At 53.9% G+C, this 12,097-nt stretch overlaps 3 protein-coding genes across 4 annotated transcripts; 1 reads left to right on the top strand and 2 right to left on the bottom strand.

Moving 5' to 3' along the window:
* The first annotated feature begins 395 nt into the window (after window positions 1-395).
* Window positions 396-3,013, top strand: PSPN (persephin). Of its 2 annotated transcripts, none has more exons than XM_019710807.3 (2): window positions 396-2,397; window positions 2,485-3,013. In XM_019710807.3, exons 1-2 carry the CDS (start codon window positions 2,244-2,246, stop codon window positions 2,790-2,792), a joined length of 462 nt encoding a protein of 153 aa, XP_019566366.2. In that variant the 5' UTR covers window positions 396-2,243; the 3' UTR covers window positions 2,793-3,013. The 2 variants fall into 2 exon arrangements, with proteins under 2 accessions (XP_019566366.2, XP_088648441.1); XM_088792315.1 differs by having other exon boundaries at window positions 2,467-3,013.
* A 41-nt stretch (window positions 3,014-3,054) lies between these two features.
* ALKBH7 (alkB homolog 7, RNA demethylase) lies at window positions 3,055-4,686 on the bottom strand. Its single transcript, XM_019710805.3, has 4 exons — window positions 4,421-4,686; window positions 3,659-3,832; window positions 3,439-3,563; window positions 3,055-3,275 (listed from the first exon to the last, which is right to left on the bottom strand). Exons 1-4 carry the CDS (start codon window positions 4,622-4,624, stop codon window positions 3,113-3,115), a joined length of 666 nt encoding a protein of 221 aa, XP_019566364.2. The 5' UTR covers window positions 4,625-4,686; the 3' UTR covers window positions 3,055-3,112.
* A 2,480-nt stretch (window positions 4,687-7,166) lies between these two features.
* CLPP (caseinolytic mitochondrial matrix peptidase proteolytic subunit) lies at window positions 7,167-11,834 on the bottom strand. Its single transcript, XM_019710804.2, has 6 exons — window positions 11,601-11,834; window positions 11,440-11,511; window positions 10,822-10,918; window positions 9,784-9,971; window positions 8,889-8,994; window positions 7,167-7,521 (listed from the first exon to the last, which is right to left on the bottom strand). Exons 1-6 carry the CDS (start codon window positions 11,784-11,786, stop codon window positions 7,349-7,351), a joined length of 822 nt encoding a protein of 273 aa, XP_019566363.1. The 5' UTR covers window positions 11,787-11,834; the 3' UTR covers window positions 7,167-7,348.
* Window positions 11,835-12,097: the final 263 nt, after the last annotated feature.

Here is a 12,097-nt window from a genome sequence, read left to right as displayed (position 1 = left end):
ATCACTATATTCTCTCTGGCAGCACTATACTCTCACTGGAGGCTGGATCCACACTGTCCGCAACCAGCCATCCTAACTGCAATCCACGCTTGCCAGCCCAGCCGCCATCTTCTTGCTAGCACCATTCTCTCTCCTCTTCCTCCTCGTAGCCACAGCAGTTATATTGTGGCCAATGGCTCACTGGTTACAGCTGATGGCCAAGTAGCCACAGCTGATGGCCATGCAATCACAGTTGGCCATTTACTACCTGAGCCAGCACCTGTCTATGTGAGGCCGAGAGCCTGGAAACTACTCTCCGGGGCTCCGCCCCCACAGCCCATTTTGGGTAGTTCTTAGCTCTGGGGCTCTCCTTATGTGTTGGCAAAAACCCAAAGCCCTTTTATTGCTAATGTTGGCATCTGGGCCCTATTTTTCAGCTTTCCAGTGATGTTTCTGGGGCTTCCCTTATTTTCTTACAAGTTGGTTATGCATTTGTTTTTTGTAGCATTGCTGTTCTTTGTAGCATTGGTGTTCTATAGTGGGCGGACTTTTCAAGTTCACAGACATTAATGCTGCTGGAAATGGAATTTTGAACCTTTGTCCTGAGTGATGCAGCTGGAGACAGGACATCAGGCTTCCATCTCGCCTGAGACTGGAAACTGCAGGTGGAAAATTCTTTCCACAGGCTCTTGGCTGCCAATCGCGAATGCCTGAGATGTCAGGCTAACTCCTAGGAATGTCCCAGGTCGGTCCAACCTCCTTCCCCATGCTTCCGCTAGGCCTTTTTTGGGGCAGCAGGAAAGAAGCCCTCACCCCTTGCCCTGGCAGTTTCACCCTGCACTGTCTGCCACGTGGACTGCAGTCTAAGACCTCCCTACCAGGCCAGGCTATGCCCCAGTGGTTGGAAACAGGCCTGGCATGCAGCAGGACCTGGTTTCAAGTCCTATCTGTGTTTCTAAATTCTGGGTGACTGGACGAGTTTCCCCCCCACCCCTTTATTGAGTCTGAAAGTCTCAAAAAGCACTGCAGTAAGAACAACCTCACCAAAATGATTGAAGCAATCCACTTTAGCTGGAGTTGCAGGCATTTCCAATCTTTTGCTGATACAAGCAAGGCAACAAATAGCTCTGAGCTTTTGTCTTTACTCATCTGTGGAGGACAAATTCTGGAAGTGGGTTTCTATGGTCAAAGGGATGGGATTTACAGTTTCAGTAGCAAATGCTCAACTGCTACCAACTTACACTCCTACTTACAGTGCAGGGGTTTGCCTGGGTCACACATGCATGCCAGCCATGTGGAAGCAAACTTTGATTTTTGCCAATGTTAGGTGCAGTGTCACCTGTGTGAGGTCAAGCACCTTTCAAACATGCACAAGCTATTTGAATAGCCTTTGCCTCAAAAGCTCTTACCAGTGTATTAAACATGAAATGTGCCATCTAGTCTCAGAACCCTGCGTGGGAGGCCCCCTTTCACTAGTGAGGGACAAAAGCTCACTTCCCAGGCGTCACTCTGGGCTGGGTATGGAAATCATTGTGACGTGCAGCTGCCGCTGAGACCCAGTGGGAGTCAACCTGCGCTCTGGTGCCCTGGACACTGGGATGGCAATGAGGCCCCAGAGTCCTTAGGTGGGCCTTCTAGGAGTCCCTTCAGGGTGAACTTCCTGCCCCTTGTGTCCCAGTTCTTGGCTGTCCCCAGGCCTCTCCCTTTTCCTGTTTTGACGCTGGCTCGTCCAGGCCCGGAGACAGGGGCATGATGTCTTAATCCTCCAGGCAGGAATCGTGATGGAGGAGTCCCCATTAGCTAATCCACCTGCCAACCCACCTCTTCAACAGACACCCATTCCACATGGTGCCTAACACAGGGGCTCCAAAGCCTCAGCTCCCTGCCTGAGTGGGAAGGGGTCCCACGGAGCTCCCCCCACCTCTCCCTCCAAACAGCAGGTTGGTGGGGACCCTGGTTGCTAGCCTTGGGCTGGGCCCTGGCAGTCTCCACAACTCTCGTAAATCGTCAATCAGGGTGGAGAGGGTGTCAGACATGGGTCTGTGGAATGTCTGGATGGGGGGTGAGCCCTTAACGCTTAGAAGGACAGGATGTGGGGCAGAGGGAGCCCGCCTGCTTGTATCTGAGGATGTGGAGGGAGAGCTGGTGGGGGACATGGGGGTTTTCGTGCCTGTGCAGCAGCTGGCAGTGAAGAGGTTATTCCCCAGCCGAGCTGGGGATAAATTGAGGGCGCAGGGCATCCCCCCTCAGGACCTGCCCTCACAATGGCCACAGGAAGAGTCCTGCTCAGCTCTCTGCTGCTCCTGTCACTGCAGCTGGGCTTTGGCGGGGGCCCTGGTGCTCCAGGGGTTCCGGTGGTGGAGGGAGCGCTCTCACCTGAACCAGCAGCAGACAGAGAAACCTGGAGGCCACAGCTGGGTAAGGATCCCCAGGACCCCGCCTGATTGCCCAGCTCCTTCCTGGCCAGCCCATGCCCACTATCAGTAGCCCCTTGTTTCCCCCCAGGTGCCCGTCTGCGCAGAGCCCCGCCTGGTCCGTGCCAGCTGTGGAGCCTGCCCCTGCCGGTGGCAGAGCTGGGCCTGGGCTATGCTTCGGAGGAAACAGTCATCTTCCGCTACTGCGCTGGCAGCTGTCCCCGAGGTGCCCGCACCCAGCACGGCTTGACCTTGGCCCGGCTGCGGGGCCAGGGCCGAGCACACGGTGGCCCCTGCTGCCGGCCCACCCGCTATGCTGATGTGGCCTTCCTCGATGACCGCCACCACTGGCAGCGGCTGCCCCAGCTCTCAGCGGCTGCCTGTGGCTGTGGCGGCTGAGGGTGCCCAACCTGGGGACCTACAACCACACCAGGAGTTTGCTGACTTATTTATTGGAGACTGGGATGACGAGAAGAGAAGGGGATGGGCTGGGGCAACCAGCAAGCAACACAATAAAGGAAACTGCTCCTGGAGCCTTGCGACTCTGTGTTCAGTGGGGTGCACCCTGCCCCTGCCACCTTAGCTCCCGGTGGGTGGGCAAGTGGGGCCCTCGGCTTCCCCTAAAGATCCCAGCCCCAGCAAAGAGCCAGTGCAAAGAATGCCGGCTTGTCCACTCTCCAATTTTATTCACAAACACAGTGTCTCTGAGGAGCTGGGGGTCAGCAGGCTGGGGGTGGCTGCCCAAGCTCTCCTGGGCTCACCCCCTCAGGGAGGGAGCGGCAGATCACTGAGATGCGTCGGCCCCGGGGCACCCGACGCTCCCCGAAAAAGGACTCTTCGTCTCGAAGGATCTCATGGGAGAAGTCATAACGGGCTGAATCTCTGTAAAAGAAAACAGGCTGTGGCTGAGTAGGGTGAGGGCACCCCTATTTCAGGCCGAGATTCTGCTGTGTGGGGGACGGTAGTGTTTGCTGTGAGGGCTGAATGAAGTGCTGGGTGGGTGTCTGACAAGTGGTGGGATGGGGATTCCTTGGCTGGACAGTACCTGAGGATGTACAAGGAGCGTGGCTCCAGCAAGAGTTCTAGCCACTCTCCCGGCTCCTGGGTGTGCACCAGGCGCATGACACTGGGAGACAGCAGGGACAGCCCGGCGATGGTGGCTCCGCAGAACTGGAAGAGGCAGCATGGTGGTGGGTCTTGCTCTGGCCTGGCCACCCCCACCTGGCCCTCCCCCGGGGAGGTGGAAGGTTCTGGCCTCTGCCCACCTTGATGCTGTCCACGTGTGGCTTGATGTAGCCCCGAGGTTCCAGGTCTAGCACATGCACTGAAGACAGCAGGGTCTGGCTAGGGCCAAAGGCAGCTGCCTTCACACGCTGCAGGATGGCCTGGCTTGCCTCTGACCAGCGCGACTTTTCTGTCTCTCGGAAGCCATGGATGGCCTGCACAGAGAGCTCAGGTCAAATATGGCAACTCCCGGGGGGGAACTGGGAAGCTGAGGTGTGGAGGGACAGAGTGCAGAGCAAGGGGCTGGTTTTCCCAGCATGACCCTTGACCTCGCCCTCAATTCATAGACTTGGTCCTATCTAAGCTATGATCCTGGGTCTCAAACTCCTGCCCCATCTAGTCTGTCCTCAGTACTTGGTACCCACCCTGAGGCTGGATTCAGTCCCAAATCCCTCCCTAGTACTGACTTTGCCCCAATATTCAATTCGGTGTCAGTCTCCGCCTCCAACCCGTGACCCTTCCTCATCTCGCTCCACACCCGTTTCTGCCCCTAACCCTGCTCCTGTCTCTCAAAAACACCCCTCAGTTTCAGGTCCTGCCTCCAGTTATGGCCCTGCTCTTGTCTCCAAAGTGTTCTCCCTGCCCCCAATGACTCCAATGCTTCAAGACTCCGCCCCTATCCCCAAGGTCCTGCCCCCAGACGTAGCGCCATCCCATCCCAGAGCTCCACTCCCCTGTCCCCGCCCCCAACGCCCCTTCCAACGCCCCCTACGGGGCCACGCCTCCAGCATTGCCCGCCTCACCGCGTCCCAGTGGTCGTATTCGTAGCGGCGGCGACGTAGGTCGGGCTCCAGCTCGCGGCTCAGCGTCTCCTCCTCGGCCGTCGTCAGGAAGCCGGGCTGCACCACAGCTGCGTCTCGCAGGCGGTTCAGCACGGCGGGGCCCGAGCCTCGCACCCAACTCGGCCCGGACAACGTCCGCCTCGCCAGCTGCCCGCTGCCGGCCATAGCCCCCGAGCCAGGGAGTGGAACCGACGGGGTTCAGGGCAACGCCTCCGCCGCAGAACCATTGGCTGCGGCTGCACCGTGCCCCTCCACGGATTGGCTTTCCTTAGCGTCCCGCCTCTCGCTCGAGGCGACAGCTTGCCCTCTCAAGCTATTGGCTCCTGCTAGAGCCCGCCTCCTCTCCCGCACTATTGGGCGTCATTACTTCAGTAGTTTAGACTATTGGCTGTTCGGCAAGTCCATCCTCCAGGGCGCAAAGGCAGGACCTGATCTGGGGTCCCGGGTCTGGGGTCATAGAATTTGGGCCTTAGGACTGGAGGTTAAAGGTCGAGTACATTCAGTCTGAGATGAAGGGGTCAGAGGCACAGAGCTCAGGGGAGTGATGTTAAGGCAGGATTATGGGATAGGGCCAAGTTTTCAGAGTTAGGGGTTGTGGCCAAAGTTCAAAGCAAGGCATCATCCACTTTCTCTATGGGATTATTCCCACTGGCATACAAACAGGCTGGTTTGCAGCTTATAAACAAACAAAAAACAAACCCAATTCTTTTCTTCTTGGTAAAATTGGCATATCACCATTTTGCAGCCCTTGCTGGAATATATGGTGGATCTAGATAAGGATTCTCATCGGCTCCCGAACACCAAAAGTGGGACAACTGAACTTTCTGTGCCTCCTGATGGCAGTACACAACCCAAACTAAGAGGTTATTTGCCAAAAAGTGGAACCTGAGTCCAATCAGATTTCTCTAGATTTATACACCAAGTTACGGGAAATTCCAAGGACGGATGTCACCACCTTTCCTGACCCAGTCATCAAAATCCAGACTGAAAGTCTACAAGACAAACGACCGTTTCACCAACAAGTATATTTCAAGGAAAGAGACTGAAGAGGGGGCGATTGGGAGATTTAGAGATCAAATAGTTGCAATGTATGCGCTTTACTTGAATCCTGATTTGAATAAACTAACAAAAAAAACTGGAAAATCTGGACACTGGTTGGTTATTTGACCATAGTAAGTACTGTAAACTTTTTAGGTTTGAAAATGGTATTGTGGTTGTCTTTTTAAAGATTACTTGTCTTTTTAGAAATACATACTGAAATATTTACAGATGTAATGAGAACTGAGATTTACTTCAAAAATCCAGGGCCTTGGGGGACAGGGAGGGACTTATCACAATTGGCTGTGAACTGGTAATTGTTGGTGTGATGGGTACACGAGGCCTCATCCTGTATTTTCTATTTGTGTGTATAAAATTGTCCAGAATGAAAATTCAGTCAAATGTAACCAATGAAGGCAAATTAAAAAGTCCTTTGACTTCAAAAAATTTAAAAATTCACCCCAGTTCTCCCTCCAGCCCCAGCCCCGTGTTCTCTGCTTTCCTTTAGTCATTCCTTGAACGACTTGTTTAGTTCCAGTATTTTCTGGCCCATTCTTCCTGGGTTCACTCCAAACTGGCATTTGGACTCCCCAGCATCAAAAAGTGCTCTTATTTGCCACTAGTGACTTCCGTCGTGCCAAATCTACTTGCCAGTTCTCAGCCTGACTGCTAATTCATTGCCACGCATGTCTCCTACATTTTTATTTCCAACCCTGATCCCAGATGTACCCAGCCCTTGAGATGTCTGAGGCACATATGACATTGAAAATGTCCCAAATCAGCTTCTGATCCTTGCCCATGAAACTGCTCAACCCCCCAGCCTTCCTGTCTGTTAATGTCTCCATTTTCCTAGCTGTTTTGAGCCAATCCCTTGAAATTTATGATTACTTTCTCTCTCAAATCTCACATCCCATCTGCCCTGCCTTTAAAACCTGGCAGGGATTTGACCTCTTCTCACTACTGGCCGCGCTGTCAGCCTTCATCTGGATCATTCCAACAGTCTCCTAACTGGCTTCCCGGTTTCTGAGCTTGCTGTACTCATCCCACCTCCGCATGGGAGCCATAGTTATCCTTTCTGTTCCTCTTCTCAAAACCCTGTGGCTCACCCCCTCCTTGCTAAGGCCTACCAGTGTTTGGAGATCTGTAATCCTCCACTTTGCCCCATTCTTCTCCACTCTCCCCATCACTCACTCTACTCCAGCCTCGAGGCTCCTCCCAGGTGCCAGGCCCTTCCTGCCTCAGAGCCTTTGCACTTGCTATGCCCTCTGTCGGGACTGCTCTGTCCCAGGATAGCAAATGCCTCCCTCCCTCACCTCCTTCAGGTCTTTGCTCAAGTGTCACCTTCTTAGCAAGGCCTTCGCTGCCCACCCCATCTAAAACTGGTACACGCACACACACACAGAGTCTCTCTACATACTTCTTTCCCTGATTTTGTTTTTCAAATGATCTACCCCCACAAGAATACGTTCTTTGAGGACAGGGATTTTTGTGTTTTCTTTACAATGTGTCGCAGCCTCTAGAACAGTGCCTGGAATGGCGTACATGCTCAGTTGAGGTTGCTGAAGTTAGGGAGATGGCGGTCAGAGCCTCCAGGTCAGGATGAAAGCAGAAGGGACCTTGTGAAGTGCATGCATGGTTGTGGAGCAGGGAGGCCAGGTGCCACAGGAAGGGAGCAAAGACTACAAAGATTTAATTTAAAATCACAGTGTCTCAGCCAGGATACCTGCCCTTAGGGGCACCCCCAAATCCAGAGGTCCTCAAGGGGCTTGTCCAGGCTTGGCAGTGAGGGGCGGGCAGGGCTACAGTCCCAGCATATGACCCCTCAACTTTCCTCCAGAGGGTGAAGTCCACTCAGATGCTCGCTGGGGCAGGTTCTGCTGCTGTCGCCGCCACCACAGGCTCCTTCTGCACCAGCTCAGGCTCGTCCTCACCATCCTGGGGTGGGTGCACCAGAACCTTGTCTAAGATGCCAAACTCCTGGGCCTCCATGGGGCTCATGTAGCGGTCTCTCTCCATGGCTGACTCTGCAGAGGGTGGGGAGGGGGAGGCAGGACGAGTGGTTAAGAGCAGAGACCTGGGGCTGGGTTTGGATCCCTTTCTGCCACTTCTTCCCTGTGTGACCCTGACTTCCCCCTTTGTGCCTCAATTTCCCCATTGCTAAAATACCTATTGAAATTTTTATTTTTTTACTTGTTATTGTTGGATAATACACAGCCAGGAGAGGGCATGGATCGGAAGTGGATAATATGATGAATTTCAGACTGAACATAACGCACATGGCCAGCATCCAGATCAAGAAATGGGATGTTGCCAGACCCCCCTGAAACCCCGCTTAGGCACACTTCCTGTCACTAATTCCTCCTGCCCAAGAGTAACCAGTATCCTAACAGTGGTCTATCAGCATAGATTAATTATGCCTATTTTTGTTCTTTACATACGTGGAATCACAGTGTTACTCTTTTCCACTCAGCTCTAGGTTTCCGAGGTTCATGCAGCCTGCCGTGTGTCATTGTGGACCATTCCCTCATTGCTGTGTAGGATTCCGCTGTGTGAATAACCCTCCACTAATGCACTCACTCACTCTATTGCTATGGGCATCAGGGTATTTTCCCATTTGCTGTTTGTATGAACAGGACTGCTGTCAGCATCTTTGGTGGACATAGCACTCAGTTCTCTCAATTACATGCTGAGCAGAGAAACCCTGCATCTTTTCGCATATTCAGCCTTAGCCAGTAGTGCCAAACAGCTGAAGTCAGGGAGCTGCAGGTCAGTGTCTCAGTGGCTGTACCATTTTCACTCTGGCCAGCAGTTTATCAGCGTCCCAGTTGCTCCGTGTTCTCGTCAGCATTCAGTATTGTCAGTATTTTCTATTTCAGTTGTTCTAGTGGATTGAAATGGCATCTCTTTGTGGCCTAAACGTGCCTTTCCCTCATAACTCACGATGTCATGATGAAACATCATCACTAAAGATGGTGAGCATCTCATCTTATGTTTCTTGGCCACTCGGAATATTCTTTGTTGAAGATCCTGCTCAAACCTTTTGACCTATCTCAATGACGTTTCTGTGAGGATTCTGTAAATTGGTCTTTTTTAAGTGCTTATAACAGGGGTTCTCAACTGAGGGTGATTATATCCCCCAGGGGACACTGGGCAATGTCTAGAGACAGTTTTGGTTGTCAAAATTGCAGGGTGCTCCTGGCACCAAGTGTGGCAGCTAGGGATGCTGCTCAACATCTGACAATGCCCGTGACAGCCCCCACCAGAGAATGATCCGGTCCCAAGTGTCAATAGTACTGAGGTCAAGAGGCCCTGGCCTAGCGCAAGGTCTGTCACTTGTGTTGGTTCACATACAGGGAAGCAGCTGGGGGCCTGCCTGGGGAGGGGCACTCACCAATCACCTGCAGGCTCTGTTTGGTGTGCTTGGCGTAGATGTTGTACAGCTGCTTCTTGAGTTTCACGATCTCCTCTGCCTGAATGGCGATGTCTGTAGCTTGGCCCTGGGGGAACATCCCAAGAGGGAGAAGGTTGCAGCCAGCGTCAGCCACTCACGGGGAGGCTGGAGATGGGTCTTGGGAGCCCCCTCTGAACTTCAGACCACCAGTGCTCAGGCAGGTGGGACAGGGCTTTGTGAGTCCCTCCACATTCTACTTCCTCCTGACCACCACCAGGAAGGCTCCCAGGATTAAATATAGTTTCTTATTTTCTGTGTCTGGGCCTCATTGACCCAGAGGAATGGTCCATCCCAGGGCTAGCTAATTCTTAAAGACAGCAAACAGCTCTCCCACAAGCACACCTTTCATGTGCAAATCAGCCAATCCAGGGCCCATATTCCTACCACCTCCTCTGGGGACTCTGGGCCACTGTCCCCTTGCCTCGATCACCCCAGGACAAGGTGCCAGATAACTAGGGACAGCTCCTACATCCCAGAGCTTGTTGCAGTTATTCAAATTAGCCAGTCGTAAGCCTCTTTATCTTGACTTGCCAATTTTCCCCATAGAAACTACAATAAAGGTTCTTGCCAAGTTTTCCTTCTGCTCCCTCTGCCTCCCGACCGACCCTGGTGATTCCTTGTGTGGCCCTGCCATTGTCTGTGTGCCCCCTCCTCCTGGAAACTGTGAGTAACAGTCTTTTCAATGGCAATCGTCTTCAGTTGACCTCACCATACCTGCACAATAACAAACCCTACATTTTAAAACACTGACACCCCCACATGACTTCCACTGTCATTGCTCTGTCTAGATCCCTGTCCCCCATCCCCGAAGCAGATCGCAGGGCCTGGCACTCACCCGGGCGCCCCCAGAGGGCTGGTGAATCATGATGCGAGAGTTGGGGAGTGAGTGGCGCATGCCTGGGGTGCCAGCAGCCAGAAGCAGGGAGCCCATGCTGGCAGCCTGGCCTACGCACCACGTGCAGATGGGGTTCAGGATGTACTGCATCGTGTCATAGATGGCCAGGCCCGAGGTCACCATGCCACCTGTGGGCAGGGGTGCGAGTGAGTGACTGTGACGGCTCCTTCCACCATCCTTTCAGTATTGCAGCCCTTGTTCCAGGGAGGGCTGATGTGGAGGTAGCCCTTTAAAGCAGGGATCTGCAAATACCTCTGGGAGTTGGGAGGTGACAAAACAGGTAACATGGGCCAGGTAGGAGCAAAATGAAGAGTGCTCCAGAGTGACCTGATTGTTGCCACATGTGCACATGGGCCCAGGGGGACCAGATCTGCCAAACTTTTAAGAGATGTGGTAGCTAAAATTGGGAGATGTGGTAGCTAAGAGTGAAGCTCTAGAGGTAGCCTGCCTGGGTATGAGCCCTGGCTGGGCAACTTCTCATCTGTGTGGCCTTGGGCAAATTACTCAGCTTCTCGGAGCCACAGTGTCTCCTCGTGGATTGTGGTAACTAAATAGTACCTAGCACGTGAGGTTGCCATGAGGACCAAACAAGTTGAATGTGTATATGGTACATTGCTTAGAAAAGCACTTGACACAGTAAGTGCTCAACCAAGATTCACTATTCTTTTTCAGAGTGGTGTTGGTGGTGGTGTAATCTACCAATTTTAAAATGTTGACAACTAGGTCAGGTTGGTAAAATGTTATGTGTATGATCAGAGTCAAGTTCAGCTGAAGTTTTGTGAACCTAGACTTAAAAGCAAAGAACAAGCAGCTTTTGGGTTTCATACTCTTTTGGGATTCTGAAGGAAGCTCCGAGCCCTTTCTGTCTCGAGAGAGAGAACATCCCTGATGGGGTAGGTTGGGGGTGGGAGTCTTGGCCCCTTGAATCACCCAGTGTGTCCAAGGAGCGCTCCCGGTGCCCAGGGAGGCTTTGCTCACCAGGGCTGTTGATGTACATGTGGATGGGCTTCTTGTTGCTCTCGGACTGCAGGAACAACAGCTGCGCAATAACCAGGCTGGCGACGCTGTCGTCGATCTGCAAGTGGGGATGGCGGGGGTGTCCTCAGATGGGGGTGGGGAGAAGGCTGATGGGGTGGCTGGGGATGAGTCAGGAAACCAGGATGGGGGTCAGAGCCCGAGTGAGTAAGACGGGTCGGGAAGAATTCAGGATCCAGGAGATGTGGGGGGTGGTTGGGATCCAAGGAGTTTGGCTCACGGGAAGGGGGGAGTCAGTGGGCTCAGAGCACAGGAAGGGAAGTGGTCAGGAGGGTTGGAACCCAGGAATGGGGAGGAGATCATAGGTGAGGGAGGGAGTCAGAAATCAGGAAGGACTAGACTCTAGTCACTAGAGGGAATGGCGGGAGTGGAGGGTAGTGGGGGCCAGGAGGAGGGTCAGAAGGCTTCTGTGACCAGAAAGTGGAATGTCAGATTGGGACCAGAGCGGAACCTGGGGAGGAAAGTCAAGGGGCAGAGATCAGGGGGCCTAGAGGGTTCCACAAGGAGGGTCGCATGGGGTCCAGGTAGGCGCAGGGGAGGATCCGGGCGCGGGGCGCTCACCGGACCCATGACGCACACAATGCGCTCCCGTAGCAGCCTCGAGTAGATGTCATAGGCGCGCTCGCCACGACCCTGGGAGAGAAAGATATGGGTGAGGGTCAGGAGTTGGCCGTGCCCCCAGCCCCGAGCCCTCAGGCCGTGTCCCGGGTCGGCCGCAGTACCGTCTGCTCCACCACGATGGGAATGAGCGGGAGAGCCCGGGCCGCGGTCGCGTGCAGGCTCCGCTGCAGGGCTAAACTGGTGTTGGGCGTCCGCTGCGGGGGGAAGGGGGCAGCGAGGCTAGGCCCCAACGCGGGGAACCTGCCAGCCGCCACCCGGGCCCCCCCCACCAATATTCTGGGCCACATCCCGCCGCTTGTCCGTCCCGGCTTCCGTCCGATGGCCGAACTACAACTCCCGGCGAGCTTTGCGCCCACGGAGCTTGCTCATCGGGTCACCCATTCCGGAAACAGGGCGGGGGACGTTTAGGGGCGGGGCGGAGCCTGGAGGGGGCGGGGCCAGGAAGGAAGTGTAAGTCAGGCGGAGCTGGAGAACTTTCAGAACGTCTAGTTCAAATCCCTTTCCCGACAAATTCGTCATGATTTTCTGCTCTTTATTACTTATTTTAAAAATCAATTTCATTGTGCTCACTGGGACCTGGTCTCGGAGAGCTTCCCGC

This window comes from Rhinolophus sinicus, chromosome 15, assembly GCF_057876585.1.
Source record: "Rhinolophus sinicus isolate RSI-liver-muscle chromosome 15, RSI-T2T, whole genome shotgun sequence".
In the NCBI taxonomy this organism is placed as follows: Eukaryota; Metazoa; Chordata; class Mammalia; order Chiroptera; family Rhinolophidae; genus Rhinolophus; species Rhinolophus sinicus.
Note: the sequence above shows the minus strand (reverse complement) of the source record. Positions and strands in the feature narration are given on the sequence as shown.

Coding starts and splice junctions, on each gene's coding strand:
- ALKBH7 (XM_019710805.3), bottom strand. CDS start 4,624: ATGGCCGGCAGCGGGCAGCTGGCGAGGCGGACGTTGTCCGGGCCGAGT. Junction 3,833..4,420: donor AATACGACCACTGGGACGCG/GTGAGGCGGGCA, acceptor CTCTCTGTGCAG/GCCATCCATGGCTTCCGAGA. Junction 3,276..3,438: donor CGCTCCTTGTACATCCTCAG/GTACTGTCCAGC, acceptor TTTCTTTTACAG/AGATTCAGCCCGTTATGACT.
- CLPP (XM_019710804.2), bottom strand. CDS start 11,786: ATGTGGCCCAGAATATTGGTGGGGGGGGCCCGGGTGGCGGCTGGCAGG. Junction 11,512..11,600: donor CCATCGTGGTGGAGCAGACG/GTACTGCGGCCG, acceptor TTTCTCTCCCAG/GGTCGTGGCGAGCGCGCCTA. Junction 9,972..10,821: donor CATGTACATCAACAGCCCTG/GTGAGCAAAGCC, acceptor CCCTGCCCACAG/GTGGCATGGTGACCTCGGGC.
- PSPN (XM_088792315.1), top strand. CDS start 2,244: ATGGCCACAGGAAGAGTCCTGCTCAGCTCTCTGCTGCTCCTGTCACTG. Junction 2,398..2,466: donor AACCTGGAGGCCACAGCTGG/GTAAGGATCCCC, acceptor CACTATCAGTAG/CCCCTTGTTTCCCCCCAGGT.